This window comes from Haematobia irritans, chromosome 3 (genome assembly GCF_050003625.1).
Source record: "Haematobia irritans isolate KBUSLIRL chromosome 3, ASM5000362v1, whole genome shotgun sequence".
NCBI classification, from domain to species: Eukaryota; Metazoa; Arthropoda; class Insecta; order Diptera; family Muscidae; genus Haematobia; species Haematobia irritans.
This window is the reverse complement of record NC_134399.1, coordinates 48,493,015-48,517,530: the sequence shown is the minus strand read 5'-3', so window position 1 is coordinate 48,517,530 and position 24,516 is coordinate 48,493,015. Positions and strand designations below refer to the sequence as shown.

Below are 24,516 nucleotides of genomic sequence, written 5' to 3'. Positions count from 1 at the left end.
TTGTAGATTACATGTGGAACGGCGAACTAGGAACTTACATTAATTCAACAGTGAGATAATTATGGCTTTATGTAGAAATGATGATGATTGAAATTCAACTGGTGTTTAGTCAGCCATCCCAGAGGCTTGTAGTAATTTTCCACTGGCCATATGTAGCAATTTGTTCATGGACTTTTAGATTACTTAATTTCTACTATTACACCATAAAAATATAATTGAAGAAAATAATGGTGTTCGGAGTACGATCTCCCACTGGAAATGTTGTTTGTTGCGTAGATTAGTCAATGAATTGTGAAAGGCCAGCAACCTCGACAATGAAAGAATTATTTATGGACACCACACTTTATCTAATGGGAAAAGCTTATTTTCTGTTGATGCTGGGATGCCAATAAATATGTTCAATTTATATATTAATTTACAACTGATTGAGTCGCAATCTGACTCCTCGTGATGAAGTCAGACTCGCGTAGTTAGCAAATTTGCGTAAACCTGAATAAAATTTAAGTTTTATTACGCAACCGAAGTTATTAAAACTTAATCGCAAAACATACCTCTTTTTGCGATTAAATATGGTTTTTGGTTGAAAATATAATTTGAATGAAATATAAATTTCACTAAAAATTCCACTGATATTTGTCGATTTTTCTAGTAAATTAAAAACTACTTTCTTGTGACTTTGATCCGAACACTTTAATGGATAAAACGGAAAGGAAGTTAGTTCTTGAAAATTTTGCAAGCCTTCGGGGGTTAGATTCGCTGTAAGTACGATTGTCGGCCTAAAAGTTGCCATTGAAAAAAACGCGATTAAATTCAGGGTTGCCACAACATAAATTGAAATTTATAGATATTATCACTTTAAAAGATTCATACACTTAATTTTGTTCAACAAATTTTGAGAATATATTTGAAATATAATTTATTTCATTCACAAAACAATTCTGACCACTTGTTTAAATATTTCTCTCCTAACTTTCTGTATATGAATTGGGTGAAAACCTCAGAAGAACTGATGCAAAATTCTGAACTGTAGAAATAAACACCGCCGAGTTAGGCGCCTGGTAAAAATATGAGAGTGTTTCAGCTCTCTTAAGAAGAAAAACATAGTAAAAGACAAAATAGTAAAGGAATTGAGAGCAACCATTTTTTTTGCAACAAAGACCCACACGCAGAGAAGGAATATGATCACCACAAACATGTTTCAAGAGCAAAATGTTATTTTTGTATGGTGACCATTTAAAATGTTTGTCACTAAAATGTAATTTTCTCGTCAAATATAACCTGCTTGCCGAAATCAGATACATAATTTCCGAGAAAATAACATGGTTGCGAAAACCATGTTACATGGTCACCACCCAAAAATAACATTTTGCTCTTAAACTATGTTTGAGGTGATCATATTCCTTCTCTGGGTGCACTCAAGCAAAGAATTGTGAAAAATTGAGAACCACTATTTTGAATTATTACATCAGCTATATAGAAAAGTTTTTGTATATCCTCTCATATTTCCCACTTTCAAAAATACTTTGTGTTCAGGAATTCCTAGTCGACTAAGACGTCCACTACAAGGTCTGAAAAATATATGACAGAACGCATTTGGAATTACCCGTGTTATTGGTATTGAAAATATGGAAAACAATATATGTTTATTGAAGGTAAGCAATTGTGAAATGTGAATATCGTTTTCCATTGAAGCCTGTATTCATGTTCTGTATTTTTAGTGAGAACTTTTCACACCGAGAAAGCATGAAACAAAAAATTCCATTGTTCCTCATTTGTGAGTAAAAACTGTATCTTTAACAATATTCGAAAAAAGCCAAATGAGTTTTTGGAATATTCCAGTCAACTGTCAAAAATGCAAACAAAAAAATTATAATTAAAAAAAGTGTAGTGAAATGGGAAATTTTGAAAATGAATATATCGGACAAAATATATAACGTTGCTTTAATTAGAGCAATTTTTTAGATTAGCACACGGTCTACTAGCAGAGAATATTGGCATTGAATCAGATGAAAATAGAGGTAGAACCTCATCGAAAAGGTGCAAGAAATGAGAAATTTAGATTTCCCCACAATTAAATAATGTAAATGCTAATAAACATAATTAAAAACGAACATTAGTGTATATTTTTATATAAGTAACATATTTCCGTTTAAAAATTATATGTTTGGAACTACCCAAATGGATTGTATGTCCACGTCCGGTTCTTTTTTTTTTTGTGTCGAACTGCGTTAGTCTTTCTACAAATAAGTGGTAAAATCAATTTACAATTTATAAAAATACGATCTATTCTGTAATATCTTACCTTTGCTTCAGGATATTTATCCATTTTCAAAGAAAAATATTTATTAAAATATTTATTATTGTGGGTCTCACAAGGCTTCTTCTTGTGAATAATGTTGACAGCATAAATAGATATATTTCTCAATTCGTAACATTACAAAAACACTTTTCACACAATTTTTCCAATGAATCGAAAAACGTTTGACACATGACAGCATTTTCTCGAATCACAAAGTTACAGAAACAGTTCAATGGAAGGAACAAAATTTTGTTCAAATTCCCAGCAAAAAAATTTGGAAGTTCTTCCAAAGGCACAACTTTAAAAGCACTTCTAGAAGATGAACTCCCAATGATGTTCTTTATTTTAACTACCCAGGAAGTTCTTTTAATTCAATTTTTTATAACTTGGTTTTTTAATACTTTTAATGGATAATTTTAACTTTTTTTGTTTCAAATAGGTTAAAAACAGAGTAAGAATTCATAAAATGGTACAAATCATTTAAATTTTGTTGACAAAAATGCTAAATCCAATGTGGAAAAATTGTGAATTATTGAAAATATTTGAGGTCAAACGTTTCCGACAAGCGTTAGAATCAATTAAAAATTATAAAAAATTATAAAAATTATTTATTTGACAAAATATCACAGAATTTTTTTATTTACATCCAAAACATTGAATTCGGTTCACACCTAAAGAAGTGATGCAAATTCAGTGCAACGGCTGTTGAAATGGAGGACTTCCGTCCTATGACAAGCCCATGTTAAATTCATCGCTTCTGCGTCAATTTTGCACCACTTCCGGATCCAAAAAGAACATTTTCATTACTTTTTTGGCGACGCTTTTTTCTGGGTTCCTTTCGTTTCTGTTTGATATACCATGTGAGTAAATTATTAATATGAGAATTACAGAACATGGGTGCTGTTTATATTAAACGGACTAAAACAATATATTTTGTATTCATTTCCTTTAGTGAGTAATTTTGTTTCGTCAAGTGGTCAATCAATCAACTCCATCATTTTAATAAAAATCAAAAGATGAGTACTGATCTTTTAAACTTGTAAATTTTTTCACTCCTAGTTTTCTGTAAACAGAGAGCGATATGGGTTAGTTGGAAGATTCGCCTTCAAGTTGCGAAGTAGCGTTGGCATTAAATTGCATTTTTGTTTAATCTATCTTTATCACTTTAATCCAATCATAGAACAGTATATACGATAAATAAGCTAATAGGCAGCATTACAATCTCTATGTAATGGTAAACAATTTTTCTTTTGGATTTAAAAATATGAAAAATTAGTATAATAAATTCATGTATTTTTCATTTATATTTTTTATTTCCAGAATTTGCAAAGTATCATCAATATAATACCAAATATTACATTGCTTTGCCATTATATTTTACTCTGATGGGTTCAAATTTTAATAGATTTCAATGTGTGGAAATTTTGGAAAGGAATTGCTACCAAAATTAAATTAAACCGAGGCCCTTAATAATTTTTTTATGCTAAAAGACTACAAAGGAAAAGTGATATTCTATGCAGATAATGTTTAACAAAAATAAGTTTAATTGAAAAAATTAAGTTATATGTTGTTATTCTGTTTACTTTGAGAAAAACAAATTTAGCTTACAGACTGCTGATTTATTTGAAATCTAGACGCATCTACATATTAGAAGGAACATGACTGGCATGGTTATTATGATAAGAAAGATAACGATTTGTATAGTTTTATTTAATCCTTTAGTTGCTAATGGTCGTAATTGTATATGTAAGCTATGTTAGAAAAAAACATACAAATAACAAGAACCAAATTCTCTTGTTTAGCTTAATTCACAAACAAAAATATTGAATATCTTTTTATAAGAAACGCATTAATTAATTTTTGATTGAAATTTATTGCCAATATTAATTAATTATTTAATTGAATAAATCAAATAGTCGATTGATTTTTGTCGCGAAATTAATTAAAATTGATTCAATTAAAATATTGATTGAATTTTATGTCAAAAACCAATCATTTTTTTATTGCTTCAATTACACAATTAATTGATTCCGTGACAAGTCAATTAAATTTTTAATTGAAAATAGTTAAGGGACTTGTAAGTTATATGAAAAGATGATGTACAGTGGGAGAAAAGATGATTCAATTTGTAAGAGGAAAATTCCTAAATGTTTTCTCCATAAGGAGTTAGCATAAAGGGCCCAAAATTGAGTTATCTCTCCCAGCCAGATCTATACCAGATCTATATAGATTTGTATCTGGCGTTTTCTTTTCAATGGCTCTATTAACCATGTTCCTTAATCTATATCTGTCCATAAAGCTCGAAAAATAATTGTATACTTAGATATAATGTATTTGGACGTCAATTGCCTGTTTCGGTATCAGGCTAACATGAAATAGAAAATAGTTTTGGTTTTCAATCAAAATGGGTGATTGATATTATCATTTTCGCGATTGAAAACATTTTAATTAAAAAAATTATTGAATCCGCGATTTTCGTGATACGCTTTCAATGAAAAGTTTATAAATTTTTGGTGCATTGAAAAGTCTTTGTATTAATGAAACGCGTAAGTGGCAATCGTATTTTGAAAAACATGAAATCTATGTGCGTAGGACAATATTTTTTTAGTGAAATTAATGGCTCACATTCTATCCTAACATATATAGCTACGTTGAAGATATACTAAAATAAAATAATATGTCTAATTTTATTTACCTTCAAATTGTCAAAATAGTTCATAATTTGTTCATAATCCATATCAAGATCATCTAGACTAAGACATTCCTCATCATCTTGTTCTTTCTCAACCGTGGATGCAAACATTGGGTTACCAACAACTGTCGCTCTTTTAATATAATGTTTGTTTCCGCGTGATCGACCATATTCAGGCTTTACAAAAGTACTTTCTTCCTTAGAATGGGTCTCGCAGTTTTGTAGAGATTGTTGTTCTGAAAATAAAGATTTGGTAAATAACTCATATTTTAAGTTTCTTCTTAGTATTAATTCTTTTGTTGAAGCTAATAATTGTTGTCGGATTTGCCAATTCTTCGTTATAAAATTATGATTTATAAGTGAATTGGATGTATATGTTGAATTATTTTTTGTTTAAATCGGCCACGAATCGGCCTTCGGCGTCAAGAGGCCGATTAACCGAAGCTGAAGCTTTTTGACTAATTTATTTCATATTGAATTTGTGTTGAATTTGTCTCAGTCAAAACATCCAGTACAAATAAAACGTAAAAAATTATAAAAAATCCTTTTTGTCCTTATAATATAAAACTACAGGACTGAATTACCTTTTATTGTTGTATTTATATATTTGTTTAAAAAAAATATTCTAAATAATTCTAATATTGTACTAAAACACACCAAATATCTTTAATTACAAATTTGAGGAAAATAATCGGCTTCGCCCAATTATTGCTTTTTTTTGCCGAGCATTGGCTTCGGCCAAAAAAGTCTGCTTCGGTCGAGCTCTAGCGTTTACACACATATACATACATACATACACATATGTTATATAATGACTTAAACTAGTAAATCCTGCGGGGCTATGTGCGTGAAGATAAATTGTAAATTTAACTAGCCGAGACACAAACCAGATAGTTTTTGCTTACGCACCTCATGGGTTAATTACAATTTGGGGAGATAAAAATTTTATTAAAATTTAACCTTTTCCCAAATACCTGCGCAACATATTTTGGTATTAAACGAAAGATCTTGAAAAGTACTATAAATGCAAGTGGTTTCTATTGTCGAAAGTATCCTATAAATGTCAGTTTTGCTGCTATATTTTAAAATTTAGTTTTCTCAACAAACATTTTTAGGTATCAAATGAAAGCTCTTGACGAGTACTATAAATGCGAGTGGTTGTTATGTTCGAAAGCATCCCAAAAATATCGATTTTGATCAAAAATATAATTAATATGTCAGAATTTACAATAGATTTAAATCGGTTCAGATTTAGGTATATCCCCCATAGAGCTTCAAAAAATCGCTTCTGTAACATATGACCCAAACACATTGTGCTTCAATATATATGTAGGGTTGATGCCTACTTTATTGTTTTTTGATTAAAACACTTTGGATTTGATGATTCGTTGTTTACTTAAAGTTTATTTAAATTATTTAAGTTTAATTAAAATTAACATATTTTAATAGTTCAAGATTTAATCCATTAATTCGAAATTCACTAATGCTCTCAACTATAACGACACTGCACCAACGATTACCGATCAACGACTGTCCACTCATCCTTTTGTGCCCATTCGTCAATATCTGTTTGATGACTTGCATCAGTCTGTATCGTATCGTGTTGTATCGTAACGTAAAGTTAGTATGAGAGCTTAATAAGGTGGAGCTGCAGGACCACATCCTATATCCGGCCCCCCTGATTTAAAATTCGCCCTCGAATTTCGCTCCCAAGGTTTCATATTTTCATATTTAGGACCTTCAGTATTTCCTACTTTCTCGACGACGTATGGACGATACGTTCTGCCTCTCAACTATCTTGTACGGACCCAAGTATTTCGGTCTCAACTTCATGCCAGTTCCGAATTGAGTTCGCTTGATGGCTATTAATTCGTTTACATCGTAGCGTATCTCCGTAACTTTCTTTCGATCGAAGCCCTTTTTGTTCTCTTGTAGGAGTCTCAAAATATTTTCCCTAGCTCCGTCCCTTATCGTATTGTGTTCGTCGTCGAATTCCATTATTGTCATCTCTTCTAACATTTTCCCCAAGTCGATATCGTTTTCGGTTCTCATATTCACCCCCGTTAATAATATGAAAGGAGTTATATTCGTGCTTGTCGGTGGTGTATTCATTACACGTTGAACCCGATCGACATGTTTATACCAACTAGTAGGGTTTCCAACACACAACTCTATACAACCGTCGAACGGAACGGACGTGTTTTTCAATAGCGGATAAACTCATCTTAATAGGTACCTCCTACGAATTTCAAGTGTGGTGGGATATTAAGCCACCAGCACCGAAATTCCAAGTCATCCACTGGGTTGCTAATTTCAGGGCCCAGTGGACGGGTATCGACTGGAGTTATAAATCTGGGCAATGACCAAGAGTTAGGCCCAATTAGTCGACCTGTAGACGGGTCGACAGGTGGCGACACTCTGACAAGTCGAACCTTTTCCAAGGTAACGGCATCAAAAACGAGTTAATCCCTCACGAAAGAGATTCAAGGAACGCAGAAATGCTTTGTTTATCCTAAAGAAGTTAGGATCAGTCGACCCAAGCACGCTGTCGGCTAAACAAAGCGATTCCTTAAAATGGGCTCAAGGAATTCTTGAGACTGGAAAAAGGGACCGATCGCCGGATGAGCTGCCATCCTCCAAAAGGGATCAAAGATCGTTTGCCTCAGTTGCTAAAGACAGCCTTGTGATGGCTATCATTAATAAAGGAGCATTGGACGGTATGGTTCCAGAGCAAAAATGGGGGAAATTGAGAATGCTCTGTCTGTTGTCTACTCACAGGTGCTGGAAAAGTTTCCCGGCCCGGATCCTCGACACCAAGAGGCTGGTTTGTATCACGGACGATTTAAGCTAGTCGCATTTGAGGACCAGAGGTCTATAGAATGTTTTAAAGCTGCTCTGATACTAATTGCTGAAGTTTGGGAAGGAGCTGCTCTAGAGTTAGTCGAGAAGAAAGACATACCGGCTAGACCTAGAGCACATGAGTGGATATCTGCAAACCCTTCTGACCCTGAATCTATTTTAAATAGGCTGAAACGATGCAATCCAGATCTTCCAACAGCTGATGGGAAGGTTGGCCGTTTTGATGAAGTGGATGGACCAAGACGGCATGCAGTGTTTATATTGAACACTCAGTCTTTGCCACATCTAGCAAAGTCTCAGGGCCGTATATGTTATGGGTTTCATTATATCCAAATGAAGGTGTATAAAAACGATCAGCTGAAGGATTCAGAAATGGACAAGCCTCTGTCTGAATCAGAAGTAAGCGGATCCTCTTGCGAGGTCGAGGGAGATACCACAGTTGAAGATGGACCGTATGCGTGAGGAGGTTTCTACTGCCTCAGAACTCACCAACGTTGAACCTATAGTTATTGCGAGAGTCACAGAGATCTCTGAAGAGGACATTCTTGATGACTCGATTGAAGCGGCTGATGTGACGGTTGTGGAAAATCTCGATGGTCCTATGGATCCTCCAGATAAATCTTCACCATTGTAAGGCTGCATGTGCTGCCTTAAAAGTTCTCCTGATGAAAGGGGACATAGACATAGTTCTTATTCAAGAACCATATGTTTATAGAAACAAAATATGTGAATTAAGTACTCCCGGGTTCAAACTATTGCAGTATACTGGTAATGATGTAATTCGAGCCTGTATAATTGCTAAAAACGAGCTTAACTTGTTTCTGCTTCCTTCAATGTGCAATGCAGACGTTGTCGTTGCCAATTTAGAAATAGCCAAATGCAATTATTGGGTATCTTTGGTCTACATGGGACATGATAGGGAGATGCCTCAATGTGCCGTTAAGACCTTAGTTCAGGAGTCACTGAAAACAAAGACGAAACTCATTATGGGATGCGATACGAATGCGCATCATAGTATATAGGGAAGTAGTGATACTAATGCAAGGGGAGAGTCGCCAATAGAGTCTATTTTGCGTACTAATCTGGTAGTTTGCAACAAGGGAGATGCCCCAAGGCAAAGTCCACTAGAGCCCCTGAGGATTGGGACGCTAACAAGAAGAATCTGAGAGGATACAAGCGAGAACTGAGAAATGCTCAGCATAACTTTTGGAATGATTACTGCAGCAGTATTGAGAATACGTCCGAGGCTTCCAGACTACGGAAGATTCTAGCATCCACCAACTCCGCTTCAGGTTTCATTAAAACAGCGGAGGGCTATTGGACAACGTCCAGTGAGGAGACGCTGGAGGTACTATTGGACACACATTTTCCTGGAAATCAGACGGTTGAACCAGGTTCTGGCGGTGCCACAGTGGCTCAGCGGTCGTTTCCTATCGAGGAAATTGTATCGGAATCTAGAATAAGATGGGCGTTAAATAGCTTTGGACCATTCAAATCCCCCGGACCTGATGGAATTATTCCGGCGGAGTTACAAGCAGTGACTGACAAAATTACCCCCTGGTTGTCGGCGATATATAAAGGATGTATCAACTTATCATATATCCCATGAAAGTGGAGGGAAACAAAAGTCGTTTTCATACCTAAAGCGGGAAAAGCCTCTCACTCGAGGGCAAAGGATTTCCGACCAATCAGCTTATCCTCATTCCTACTTAAGACTCTGGAGAGGATGATAGATATTTATCTTAGAACTAGCATCGATTCATGTTTGTTCTCGAAACGACAGCATGCATACTCGAAGGGCAGGTCTACTGAGACCGCATTACATGAACTAGTCAGCTTTATTGAAAGCTCACTATCTGTCAAAGAATACACAATCGTGGCGTTTCTAGACATCGAAGGGGCGTTCAATAATGTCCATCCGAGCTCGATATTAAATGGACTGACAACTCTGAATGTTGATCCAGGTATACTTAGGCTGTTAGACGAACTTCTAATAAAGAGACGTATTTCAGCCACACAAGGACAAGCAAACATACAAGGTATTTGAACAGAGGCACTCCCCATGGAGGAGTTCTATCACCTCTTCTTTGGAATGTTGCTATAAATAACCTTCTGGTTACCCTAGAAAAAGAAAGGATAAAAGTGGTGGCATACGCAGATGATGTGGCTCTAGCAGTCAGGGGAAAATTCCCATCCACAATCAGAGATATTATTCAGAGGGCCCTCCGGATGACTGAGAAATGGGCGAAAGACAATGGTATTGGGGTAAATCCTGCAAAGACAGAACTAGTCATGTACTGCAAAGATCGCAAAACTCCCATGGTTAGGCCCATTTGCTTAGGGGAAATTCCCTTTGGTGAGTGTTCAAAATACCTTGGCGTTATTTTGGACAGGAAGCTGAACTTTAAGCTTAATATTGAAGAAAGGGCAAGAAAAGCAACGGTAGCTTTGTACTCGTGCAAAAAGGCAATAGGAAAAAAGTGGGGACTAAAACCAAAAATTGTGCATTGGCTATAACGGCAGTGGTTAGACCTATAATGCTATATGGTGTTGCAATCTGGTGGCCGGCACTTCACAGTTCGGTCCTCAAAATAATGCCAGATGTCCCTAACGTAGTGGATTACACTTTGGCGAGTCCACTTTTCGACAAAGAGTTTGAGACTCTAATCCCCAACAGTGAGGCGTGGGGCACACAGACCCCGGGGAATAAAGAATATTTAGATTTCTACACTGATGCCTCCAAATTAGATGGACAACTGGGTTTCGGAGTATATATTGTAATGATCTGGAACTTCGAATAGCGAAAAGATTACCTAATCACTATAGTGTTTTTCAGGCTGAAATATTAGCAATAAGAGAGGTGACGAATTGGGTGAGAAGTAATGTTCCAAAAAATGTGGGCATTAATATATACTCAGTCAGTCAACCTGTAATAAAATCCTTGGACTCTGTGTTCCTCAAATCGAAAACGGCCATTGACTGCCGCAAATCTCTCAATGAGATGGCTGAGCAGTACAATATTCACCTAATATGGGTGCCTGGCCATAGGAACATACCGGGGAACTGCGAAGCGGATGAGTTGGCAAGGCTAGGGACTACCTTACATATTCCAGGGGAACAAGAATCTGTTGGTATGCCCCTGGCTACCTGCAAGCTCATGCTGCGTGAGAAGGCTGTTATGATGACAAATGTTCGATGGGAGAATTGCAAGGGCTGTAACGACACCAAGCAAATATGGCCCCATTTAAACTTAAACCGCACACTAGATATGCTAGTGTTCTCGAGACGTCAGATATCGCTCCTGATATCTGCTATAAGGGGTCGCTGCTTGATAGGCGATTTTGCAAAAACTATAGGCGCGAAGTACAATGACTATTGTATGAGCTGTCATGATGCGGAGGAAAAGGAATCAATTAAACACCTCTTGTGTGAGTGTCCTGCATTTTGTGTAAAGCGCAAGCATCTTTTAGGAGCATATAGCTTCAGATTGCTGGCGGATCTGGTAAACGTTAACTTAAGCAGTCTGCTAATGTTTTTGGAACAATCTGGTTGGTTCAACAAAGAAAAATAATCAAGAAGGTTCAGCGGTTAAAATTAGAAGTGCCCATATGTAATAGGTACTTTTAGTTAATGTGGTATCACAATGGACTGAATAGTCCAAGTGAGCCTGAATCTTAATCGGTCTGCCACTTTAACCTAACCTAACACACAACCTCGTAAGCATTGGTATAATTATGCGATGCATTCTTTCTACTTGGCCATTCCCGCGAGGAACGCCAGTGGCTATCAATAAATGCTGTATACCATGCGTCTCACAATATTCTTAAAAATTTCGGGAGGTAAACGCGGTTCCCCTATCCGTAATTACTCGCCTTGGATTACCAAATACTGCTGTCTGTTTCGTCATTCTATCTATCACCTCGTTTGTGCCAGTACTCTTGGTGGGGTACAACCAAACAAACTTGGAAAAAGCGCCCACAATAACTATTATATGGTGATATGTAAAAAGTGGTCTATCTGCCTTATCTATTGGACTAAGAAATCCATCCTTGCGGCCCCTCTTGGCATCAGTAACAATACATTCTAGACAATTTTTAACGATAGACTCTGTCTTCTTCTCTAAATCTGGGATAAAATAGTACTTCTGTGCTACATCCTGAGTCTTGCACGCTGCGAAATGTCCTTGAGTGTGGGCCATTTTTATAATTTCCTTCTCCATAGCACTTGGCACCACAATCAGTTCGCGACCCTGATCCTCGTATAAAATATCAAATTTCAAATAGTAGTTGTCAAACGTCTCCTTCTCTACTATTTTTCTAATTGCCCTAATCCACTCGTCTTGCATTTGCGCCTCTCTAATTCGATATCGCAATGAATCTTCTACCATCAAACACGCTAATCGGCTAAGAGCGTCTACATGTCTCATCTTCGTCCCTGCTCGATGTTCTATCTCGTAATCGAATTCCTGCAAAAATAAATCCCATCTAGCTATCTTCGGTGGTACATCCTGTTTCCTCATCGTTAATGCGAATGCGTTACAGTCAGTCACAATCTTCACACCTATACCCAATACATATACCCTCCATCTCTTTAGCGCTTCTACGACAGCTAAAACATCTAATTCGTAAGAGTGATATTTTTGTTCGCATATATTCTACAGGGTAGAATTGACCGTCATCACTTTTTTGCAATAATGCAACCCCGTATACATGCATACTTGCGTCTGTATGGATTTATGTCGATGCCTTTGGGTCGAATATTTTCAAAACTGGAGCTTTTATCAATGAGTCACGCAATTCTTGGAACGCCAATATTTGCTCCTCCCCCATTCTAAAAGTAGTGTCTTTCCGTAAAAGGTAGGATAATGGCCTTGCTATAATCGCGTAGTTCGGTATAAAACTTCGAAGATATGAAGTTAAACCGAGAAAACGTTCGATTGATTTCGAGTTTGTCGGTAAAGGGTAATTCGATACAGCCTTAGTCGCTTTCAATAGATGGTGAAATTGTTGAGTTCTCTATGATATACCCCAAAAAGTTTGTTTTCGTCTTTAAAAATTGGCATTTCTTCCATTTTATGTTAAGTCCGTTTGATTCCGCGACACTTAATACTCTCGTCAATTTTTCGATACCTTCTGTCTCGTCTTTCGATGGAATAACAATATCATCCATATAAATTACCATTGTACCGTCAGAAATTAACTCTCTAAAAACCGATGAAATGAATCTGCAAAAACTGCAGGGGAATTTGAAATTCCGAATGGCACAAATTTAAATTCAAATTGCCCGTTATGCGTCACGAAAGAAGTATATTTCTGTGTATCCGTCTCGATAGGTAAATGGAAAACCCCGTTTTTCAAATCTAAAGTTGTAAAAATTTTAGCACGTAATAATCTTTGAATAACGTTGGCGATTAATACCATTGGAAAATTATCGCGTATAATTTTTTCATTTAATTTCCAAAAATCGCAACATAACCGACTTGTACCATCCTTTTCCCGTACTAGTACTACAGGTGCAATATATTCCGAAAAACTTCGTTTGATTATTATTATTATAAGGTCTTTAAAAATACGGCGACAAGTAGGCCTATCGTCTACTAGAGTAAGAACATCACTGGTGTTTTCATTTTTGTTGGAATTACCCTGTTTCATTTTACAGTCAAAAGATTTAACAGGTTGGCTGATAAGTCCCCGGTCTGATACATAGATGGCGTCGCTAGTATTTATTATGTAGCAGCCCGATGTATCAGGCTCACTTAGACTATTCAGTCCATTGTGTCGCTAGTATTAAATTGATATTATGCTAGTATTAAATGCAAAGTTTGACGTCTGTAAGTCAATTAGTTTGTGAGATAGAGCGTCTTTTGTGAAGCAACTTTTGTTATTGTGAAAAAATTGAAAAAAGGAATTTCGTGTTTTAATAAAATACTGTTTTCTGAAGGGAAAAAATACGGTGGAAGCAAAAACTTGGCTTGTTTCCGGACTCTGCCCAAGGGAAATCAACAATAATTGATTGGTATGCAAAATTCAAGTGTGGTGAAATGAGCACGGAGGACGGTGAACACCCGAAAGAGGTGGTTACCGACGAAAACATAAACAAATCCACAAAATGATTTTGAATGACCGTAAAATGAAGTTGATCGAGATAGCAGAGGCCTTAAAGATATCAAAGGAACGTGTTGGTCATATCATTCATCAATATTTGGATATGCGGAAGCTCTGTGCAAAATGGGTGCCGCGCGAGCTCACATTTGACCACCAACAACAACGTGTTGATGATTCTGAGCGGTGTTTGCTGCTGTTAACTCGTAATACACCCGAGTTTTTTCCGTCGATATGTGACAATGGATGAAATATGGCCCCATCACTACACTCCTGAGTCCAATCGACAGTCGGCTGAGTGGACACCGACCGGTGAACCATCTCCGAAGCGTGGAAAGACTCAAAAGTCCGCTGGCAAAGTAATGGCCTCTGTTTTTTGGGATGCGCATGGAATAATTTTTATCGATTATCTTGAGAAGGGAAAAACCATCAACAGTGACTATTATATGGCGGGTTTGGAGCGTTTGAAGGTCGAAATCGCGGCAAAACGGCCCCATATGAAGAAGAAAAAAGTGTTGTTCCGTCAAGACAATGCACCGTGCCACAAGTCATTGAGAACGATGGCAAAAATTCATGAATTGGGCTTCGAATTGCTTCCCCACCCACCGTATTCTCCAGATCTGGCCCCCAGCGACTTTTTCTTGTTCTCAGACCTCAAAAGGATGCTCGCAGGGAAAAAATTTGGATGCAATGAAGAGGTGATCGCCGAAACTGAGGCCTATTTTGAGGCAAAACCGAAGGAGTACTACCAAAATGGTATCAAAAAATTGAAAGGTCGTTATAATCGCTCTTGAAGGGAACTATGTTGAATAATAAAAACGAATTTTGACAAAAAAAAAATGTGTTTTTCTTTGTTAGACCGGGGACTTATCAGCCAACCTGTTATGTCCTGATCGTTTACACTTAAAACATTTAACCTCTGGTGCCTTACAATTTTTAGACAAATGTCCCTTATCACCACAGTTGTAACAGCGTTCAAATTTTTTGATGCCATTATCACCATTTGTCTTCGTGGGCGATATCGCTGTATGTCAAAATTTAGATTTTGTTGAATCACCCGTTTCACACATTTTCTCATAAATCTTAATTTTTCCCTTTAAATCTTCAATGGTAGTCGCCTGATACAATATTAGTTTATTAGCCTTCGAATCATTTATACCATCTATAAAATAAGTAATCAAACTCATATCGTCTAAATCGATTGGTTGTGCGATCTCCATAAGGCTATAAAGAAATTCTTTGAAACTCTCATTAAGGTTCTTTTTTCGGTTCGCTAACCTTTTATGTATTTCTATGGCCGGAATTTCCTATCCAAACTCTTTTATCAAAGCCGTTTTAGGGGACGACCAACTCGTAATATTCGGTTGGCTCCTAATAAAAATTTTGGCGGCCCCAACAAGCAATTGTTTCGCGTATATGTATTTTCTAAGCGGATCCCATCCGACGGTAAATGCACAATCTTCGAACTCTCTTAACTATTCATTAATCTTCGGCAAACCATCACCGGTAAAACTTGAGACCGAATCTTGAATATCCCTTAATGTAAATGTGGCAACTCGTCCACTCAAAGAAGAAGCTTCCCCATAGTCTGATTCATCGTCTTCATTATCGATAGGCTGTAGGGTGACCAAAATGTTCAAGGAGTCGTGTCTGCAACTCCCCCTTATTGCCAGTCTTAGTTAGTGTAAATTCGTCCAATTTCGTCTTATGTCCGTCTACGGTCAAACTCATTATAGCATTTTTTCCATTTTCAAAAAATTCAAAATTTTAATTTAAAAAAATCGGTGAAATGTCGTTTTACAAAAATATAAAAAATTATATTATGAAGAAAAAGTAATAAAAAAATTAAATTGAAATTGAAAAAATAAATGAAAGTTAAATTATTATAATGTAGTACGCACTCGAATTTTAGTTAGTTCGAAAACTGCTATATGCTTAATAATAAAAATAGAAAAGAGTAGAGTAATAAAAAAGGAAATAAAATAAATTTGCTTAGCGTTTATTTACACTACCTGTATATACCGGCTTGTATATACTTTCTGTTTAATAACGACTATATAAATTTACGTCTATAGCTAACAATGCATGTAGCTAAACAAAACTCTCTTGTACATCAAAATTAGAGAAAATTCTCTTAAATCATCACATGTATCGATAATAACGTCTATAAATATTAATCGATAACAACGTCTATAAGCATAGACATTTTTCTTTAAAACATCTCAATAACTTCTATATATTGGGCTTTTTGCTCAATATCATTAGTTTTGATTTGACTTGGTGGTCTGTTTCTCAGCTACTCCTCTGGTTCACCTCTCTGTCTCTGTCACCATTCAGGGTTACAACGGATTAATTGTGCACACTCTCTTCGATGTTCACTCTCTTCTATTTTATTGTTTGTCATCCACCAAAAATCAAATGATCTACGCTTTATCCATGTACACATATGAAAGCATTGTTTTTGTTTTTGCAATGTGCAACAAGTCTTGAATATTTTTTTGTCGTCATTTTGAGTTGGTGCTCTTCCCACCAGATAACGGCTGCGATCTACCGCAACCGACCACGGTATTTAGTAAACACTGATACGTTACGTACGTTACCAAAATCGGCAAATTTTGGAGTTGTTATAGGGAGCCCACTGTAGTACCTAAAAATACATCACTGGTTCTAAAGTGTTTATTGGGGAATTTAGTTAGAGAGAGTGCGATAGAGGAGTAGCGAGTGGGTCTTTGTCGAGTACGGGGAAGAAGAAAATAGATTTTTTAACACGTGCAAAAGAAAAATGAAAAGAAGAAGAAAAAGACGAGAGCCGAGTTGAATGTGGTGTGATAGACGAAAATGTGAAGACAGCAAGAAATCTATTTTGTTTTTTCTAATAATCTGAATAAAAACAAGTAAGTAAAGTCTAAAGTCGGGCGGGGCCGACTATATTATACCCTTCACCACCATGTAGACCAACATTTGTGTTACTATCTCAACTACTTCAAGTTTCCTGGGAGCTATATAAAGGTTTGCATTTCCAGATACAAATAACATACTTATAATGGAAACAATTTTTTGTACTTCTACAAAATCTCTAGAATTAAAATTGAAATCGGCTAACGCCCTGGAATGAAACACAATGTTAATAAAAAATATGAAGCGAGATAAATTTTAATGCAATTGTACAAAAAAGCATTTATGATTTACCAGACGATACACGGACGAAAAAGACTGTTTTTCATATGTTTGGGTATAAACATTATATGTTTGGAACTCAAATGTTTAAACACAATATTTTTGAGTGCAAACATATAATGTTCATAAACTAGCATAATATGTTTGGGACATATATGTTAATATGTTAGAACATATTATGTTTGGGACATAAAGGGTGATTCTTTTGAGGTTAGGATTTTCATGCATTAGTATTTGACAGATCACGTGGGATTTCAGACATGGTGTCAAAGAGAAAGATGCTCAGTATGCTTTGATATTTCATCATGAATAGACTTACTAACGAGCCACAACGTCGAATTTTCAGTGAATGGGCCCTAGAAAAGTTGGCAGAAAATCCGCTTTTTTATCGACAAATTTTGTTCAGCGATGAGGCTCATTTCTGGTTGAATGGCTACGTAAATAAGCAAAATTGCCGCATTTGGAGTGAAGAGCAACCAGAAGCCGTTCAAGAACTGCCCATGCATCCCGAAAAATGCACTGTTTGTTGTGGTTTGTACGCTGGTGGAATCATTGGACCGTATTTTTTCAAAGATGCTGTTGGACGCAACGTTACGGTGAATGGCGATCGCTATCGTTCGATGCTAACAAACTTTTTGTTGCCAAAAATGGAAGAACTGAACTTGGTTGACATGTGGTTTCAACAAGATGGCGCTACATGCCACACAGCTCGCGATTCTATGGCCATTTTGAGGGAAAACTTCGGAGAACAATTCATCTCAAGAAATGGACCGGTAAGTTGGCCACCAAGATCATGCGATTTGACGCCTTTAGACTATTTTTTGTGGGGCTACGTCAAGTCTAAAGTCTACAGAAATAAGCCAGCAACTATTCCAGCTTTGGAAGACAACATTTCCGAAGAAATTCGGGCTATTCCGGCCGAAATGCTCGAAAAAGTTGCCCAAAATTGGACTTTCCGAATGGACCACCTAAGACGCAGCCGCGGTCAACATTTAAATGAAATTATCTTCAAAAAGTAAATGTCATGGACCAATCTAACGTTTCAAATAAAGAACCGATGAGATTTTGCAAATTTTATGCGTTTTTTTTTAAAAAAAAAGTTATCAAGCTCTTAACAAATCACCCTTTAAAATGTTTGTAAATATAATATGCTTGGATGCAAACATATATTAATTTAGAAATAGCCCATAAACATATATGTGTTTACAAAGAGAGACAAAGTGTATGCTGGAAGTAAATTATTGAAAGTAACCAATTGGCGCATTACAAATATATATACACAAAGGAAATTTCATTAAATATAGGAAAAATACTGTGTGAATATAAACAAGTATAAATTTACATATTATGAGTAAAAATATATATGTTGTGATATAAGACTTCGCCAAAAATTGTATATGCTTAAGTAAAATATTAAAATGAGTATTCGGAGAGAAAATTCATTCGGAACCAAGATAAAATATATTTGAAAAAAAGAGCATGAGTTTTGTTTATCATTTTCGCATTACGGGCACAATTTTTTTTTGTTTCGTCTAAAATTGTATATGCTTAAGTAAAATATTAAAATGAGTATTCGGAGAGAAAATTCATTCGGAACCAAGATAAAATATATTTGAAAAAAAGAGCATGAGTTTTGTTTATCATTTTCGCATTACGGGCACAATTTTTTTTTGTTTCGTCTAAACCAATCGGAAAGTATCGACCTTTGAAGATCTATAAAAACAAAGATTAGTTCCTCTTTATTAATGAGTATTCCAAGAGGAGTTGACGGATTTTTTCCAAAATAAAAGTGGGCATTGAGTTCGAGTTTTGCCGCTAAACTTATTTCTCATTTTAGCGGCAAAACCAGAATAACATTACAACTTTTTCCGGTAAATTGTATTATAACATGGTGGTGAAAGATCCAAAGCAACAATTGAATAAGTTTATTTTCTTTAAAAGAAATTATTAAAGAAAAGTAAAAGGGTAAACATGGCCATTTTAACGTGATAATGCCAATTTATACCGGCCTTATGAATTAAATTAAGTACAAAATTATTCGTTAATAAAAATTCATATTTATTTGTATTTCTAAATTAATGGTGTAACATGCTAGCAAACAATTGTTCACACCAAAATAAATTTATGTGCTGGTTTAAAATTACTGTTTAGAATTTAAATATAACGTGATTTTGAATGGTTATCGTTAACCTTAGGATTCGATGGAAAAATATTTATATATACTCGACTTCACGTTCTTCTTTTGTAAGAGTTTTTGAATTTCTTCGAAAATTTTAAACTTGTATACAAAAACCTTTATTTGTTACACAATTTTTATTGTTGCAATAAAAAAATAATATTTGATTTGAACTCAGTCCATTTCGTTTATATCAAGCACTTTTCTTTTCTGACTTTAAGTCTTTTATGAAACACACTTTACAATTTCGTAGTAAAAATTTAATATAATAGTATGTAATGCTGAACACCTTTTCGGGAACTTCCGAACGTATCTGGAATATATGTTAAAAAATATATTTAAAAAAAATGGTGTTGGTCGAAGCAGGGATCGAACCCAGGTCCCCTGTCAAGCAAGGCGGACGACCAACCACTGCTCCACGCTGCCAACAAATGTATGTTTAAAAATGTTATGTTGTTAAACAATGTTGTGTTTGCATCGGCTCGTGGGCGCCGCAAGCTATGCTATATAAATATAACTTATAACGATAATTATCTCTTGATGACCATAACAGCTACGTAGGCCAGTGGTTAGTGTGCTGGCTTACAAACTGTGTGGTCCGCTGTTCGAATCCCCGTCCGGCAAAAGGTAAAATTAAAAAAAATTATAAAATATAATAATTTCTTCTAAAATGTTTGTATTATAGAAAAAGTGAGAAAAATGTGAGGGAATATACAATTAGGCAGAAAAAAAATTGAGCACAATCTTCTTTGGGAGAAAATTCTTCTAAGCATATAATATTTTTGGGTTCAAAATGTTTCCAAACATATTATATGTTCACATAAGAACATATAGTTTTTTGGAAGACAACATTATTGAATTTGGATGGAAAAATACAAAATGTTTGGAACTTAGACTACCCAAACATATTATATTGTTTAGACCAATATGCTTTCAAACATATTATATATTGGAAGAAATCAAACATATAAATGTTTGGGCAATACTCAAAAATTTATATGCTTGAAGCAAAATATGTTTGGGAGTATATGTTACAGAAGCGATTTTTTTGAGGGTGTACTTATGTATTCGAGATTTGGGACAATTTGAGAAACATTTACAATTTTTGCTACTCAGCAGTGACGATTTTACAAGGATATTGGTTAGATCTAGCCAAGATATGTGGTCAAGTGTGGGTTATAATATATTATTTGGTCAAGTCGGGCAACTTATTTAAAACTCAACCGTTCTATGGAAAGTCTGGCATTACAGTGTGTAGGATATGACTAAGATATGGGGAAATCATCACAGAATTTTGTGTAAAGTGTGGGAATTCGGCCATATTTGTATAAACCGAGGAAAATCCCATTGCAAATGTGTCTAAAATATGAAATAGTCTACTATATTTTCCCAACTCTGGTGTACATATATATGGGAGCTATATAATCTGAACCGATTTTGATTAAATTTGACATGCATAGTTAGAATAATAACTCTGGTATCTCTGCAAAATGTCACGTAAATGGGAGTATAACTCTGGCCCCCGTGGTCATTTGAGTGTAAATCGAGCGAAAGATATATATGGGAGCTATATCTAAATCTGAACCGATTCAACCAAATTTGGGACACTTACCGATACTGTTAAACGTACTCCTTGTGCAAAAGTTGAAGCAAATCATGGCTTTTGAGGCCATATAAGTCCAAATTGGACGAAAGATATATATGGGGGCTATATATAAATCAGAACCGATTTTAACCAAATTTGGCACACATAACGATACCATTAAACGTACCTCTCGGTCAAAATTTGAAGGAAATCACTGCAAAACTCTGGCTTTTGAGGCCATATAAGTGCAAATCGGACTAAAGATGTATATGGGAGCTATATCTAAATCTGAACCGATTTTAACCAAATTTGGCACACATAACGATGCCATTAAACGTACCTCTCGTGCAAAATTTGAAGCAAATCACGGAAGAATTCTGGCTTTTGATGCCATATAAGTGCAAATCGGTCGAAAGATATATATGGGAGCTATATCTAAATCTGAACCGATTTCAACCAAATTTGGTACACATACCGATACTATTAATCGTACTCCTTGTGCAAAATTTGAACTAAATCACGGCAAAACTCTGGCTTTTGAGGCCATATAAGTGCAAATCGGACGAAAGATATATATGGGAGCTATATCTAAATCTGAACCGATTTCAATCAAATTTACCAAGCATTGGTTAGGCATTGGTAGAATGTCAATTCTACTCTTTATGCAAAATTCCACGTAAATCGGTAGTAAAGTTTGATCTTTGTAGTCATACGAGTCTAAATCGGACGAAAGATATATATGGGAGCTATATCTAAAGTTGGACCGATTTGGCTGATATTTTGCATTCATAAAATATTCGGATCTACTGAATTTGAAGAACATCGGTTGATAAACACGGCAATTATGACAAGATCGGGGATAAATATATATGACAGCTATATATATGGCAGCTATATCTAAATCTGAACCGAGTTTTTCCAAAATCAATAGCGATTGTCTTTGTCCCAAAAAACGACCCTGTGCCAAATTTGAGGACGATCGGACTTAAACTGCGACCTGTACTTTGCGCACAAAAATACATGAACAGACAGACAGACGGACGAATGGACAGACAGACATACAGACAGACGGGCATCGCTAAATCGACTCAGAATTTAATTGTAAGATGATCAGTATACTAAACGATGGGTCTCAGACTTTTCCTTCTTGGCGTTACATACAAATGCACAAACTTATTATACCCTGTACCACAGTAGTGGTGAAGGGTATAAAATTGCTAATTCTGTAATTTGAACATCTACATTGAGTGGGCAACAACGAGCCACCGTGGTGCAATGGTTAGCATGCCCGCCTTGCATACATAAGGTCGTGGGTTCGATTCCTGCTACGACCGAACACCAAAAAGTTTTTCAGCGGTGGATTATCCCACCTCAGTAATGCTGGTGACATTTCTGAGGGTTTCAAAACTTCTCTAAGTGGTTTCACTGCAAGGTGGAACGCCGTTCGGACTCGGCTATAAAAAGGAGGTCCCTTGTCATTGAGCTTAACATGGAATCGGGCAGCACTCAGTGATAAGAGAGAAGTTCACCACTGTGGTATCACAATGGACTGAATAGTCTAAGTGAGCCTGATACATCGGGCTGCCACATAACCTAACCTAACCTAAGGGTATAAAAAGCGCAGTCTTTAAAGAAAATACACAATGTGAAATTTTCACGAAAAACATTAAAACCGAAAAGCGAAAGAAAAGTGAATATTATTACTCATTAAAAGAAGAAAAAAAAACGAACTAATTAGTTAAATAAACATTTACATGTATACATTAAACTGAATAAAGTAACTAAATGATGCAAAAATTTGATATAAAGAAACATAAGGACAAAAGACAGGTGCCATTTCATTTAAAACAAACAAACAAAAATGTATTAATAACAAATATTGTGGAAAATATAAAGAAATAATAATAAAAAAATGAAAATAATTGGTAAGAAAACTGGCAAAAAAATGCTACACGCAAAGAAAAAAAACGTTTGGAAAACGTGTACCGAAAACGTTTTTCTTTTGAATTGCTTCGAAAATTTTAAACTTTTATCACCAAAAAAACTCGTTTCTTACAAAATTTTTATTTTTTCAATAAAAAATGCTATTTTTGGAACAACAACACAGTCCATTTCGTTTATATTAAACACTGTTCTATTCTGACTTTAGGTCTTTAATAAGACACATTTTACAGTTCAAAATTTCATATACTACAATGTAATGTTGAACATTTTTTCGGAATCTTCCGAACATATCTGGAATATATAAAAAAAAAAACAAAAAAAAAACTTTGGTCTAAGCAGGGATCGAACCCACGACCCTTGGCATGCAAGTCGGACGTAGCAACCACTGGTCCACGGTGCCAAACTAAATGTTTGTTTCTGTTAAATAAAATTTGTTTATTCGGTTCGTGGGCGCCGCAAGCTATGCTATATAAATATAACTTATATGGATATTTATCTATTGATCACCATAACAGGTACATAGCTCAGTGGTTAGTGTGTTGGCTTACAAAGTGCATGGTCCGCGGTTCGATTCTCCGTCCAGGCGAAAGGTAGAAAAAAATTAAAAATTTATAAAATCGTATAATTTCTTCTACATTGTTGGTATTACAGGAAAAGGTGTTAAGAACTAAAAAACCTCGTGGATGTGAGAAAGATGTGAGGGAAAATGCAATTAGCAAGAAAACAATGTTTTTTTTTCTGAGTTTGTCTTTATGAAATTGTTTTTACATCCTGGAAAAGAATAAACGTTTATCGCAAAATGTATATACTTTTCTTCCAAATACACTTCCTTACAGCGAAAAGCAAATGGGAAACGAATTTTGTTTGTCTAAAATTTCGTTTGGGAGGAAATAATTATTTTTTTGCGTGTATAGACCTTTAAAATGTCATAACCAAGAAAATACAACAAAAAAAATGAGACTACATTAAAAAAAACGATTGTTGAAAACGTAAAAATGGAAATAAAAATAATTATGCATACAAATTTAAAAAAAAAAAATACAATAGACATTTAGAATTAACCTAACCAAGAAAGTACAAAATCTGAGCCTGCATTACCCAACTAAAAACAAAAAAGAACAATTCCGACCTATATACCACCTTACGCCCACTTACATTGGCTAATGTCATATGTGATCAAGATGACGTCACACTATGTGAAATTGTTGTTATGGTTGGAGGATTCATAGAAGCTGGATTGAAAACCACCATGATGCCAGCCACCATTGTGGAATATTGCTCATCTTGTTAATTACTGTTGAAAATTTGTATTTATTATTTTCTTTTGTTTTTTTGTAAGTATATAAGTATATAGAAAAAAAATTATTACTAGTTATAAGATCTGTTTTGCTTGAATTGAGTTGGTAAAATATACCAATATATAAATGAATTGAACAAATAAGAGAATCAAAAACAAACAACAAAGACAAGCAAAAAAAATGTATAGGCGCTAAACACAAATGTCAGAAACTTGTTTTTTCTTTCGAAGTGATTAAAGAGTAGTTACTGTGTTATCGATTTAAGTCCTCTATTTCTATCAATTTTTAACATAAGAGAAAGTCCAATGAATGTGACATTTGTGATTAGAGCTACATTATAAACATATAAATAGAAGAGATGCATCTCATATATTAAAATTTTAAC

The 24,516-nt window shown here is 35.3% G+C and overlaps 1 protein-coding gene across 11 annotated transcripts in view; it reads right to left on the bottom strand.

Moving 5' to 3' along the window:
• The window catches only part of dtn (transmembrane protein 132C dtn), a 604,515-nt gene that overhangs the window by 101,415 nt on the left and 478,584 nt on the right, over positions 1-24,516 (bottom strand). For 10 of the 11 annotated variants that reach the window (XR_012720541.1, XR_012720542.1, XM_075300564.1 and 7 more), the window contains one exon: positions 4,995-5,227. The exons of the other annotated variant lie outside the window; for it this stretch is intronic. Coding sequence is in view for 8 of the 10 variants with exons in the window: in XM_075300564.1 (XP_075156679.1) it covers positions 4,995-5,227 (233 nt within the window). In the remaining 2 variants the exon portion in view is untranslated. The remainder of the gene's footprint in view (positions 1-4,994; positions 5,228-24,516) is intronic. 11 annotated transcript variants of the gene reach the window in all.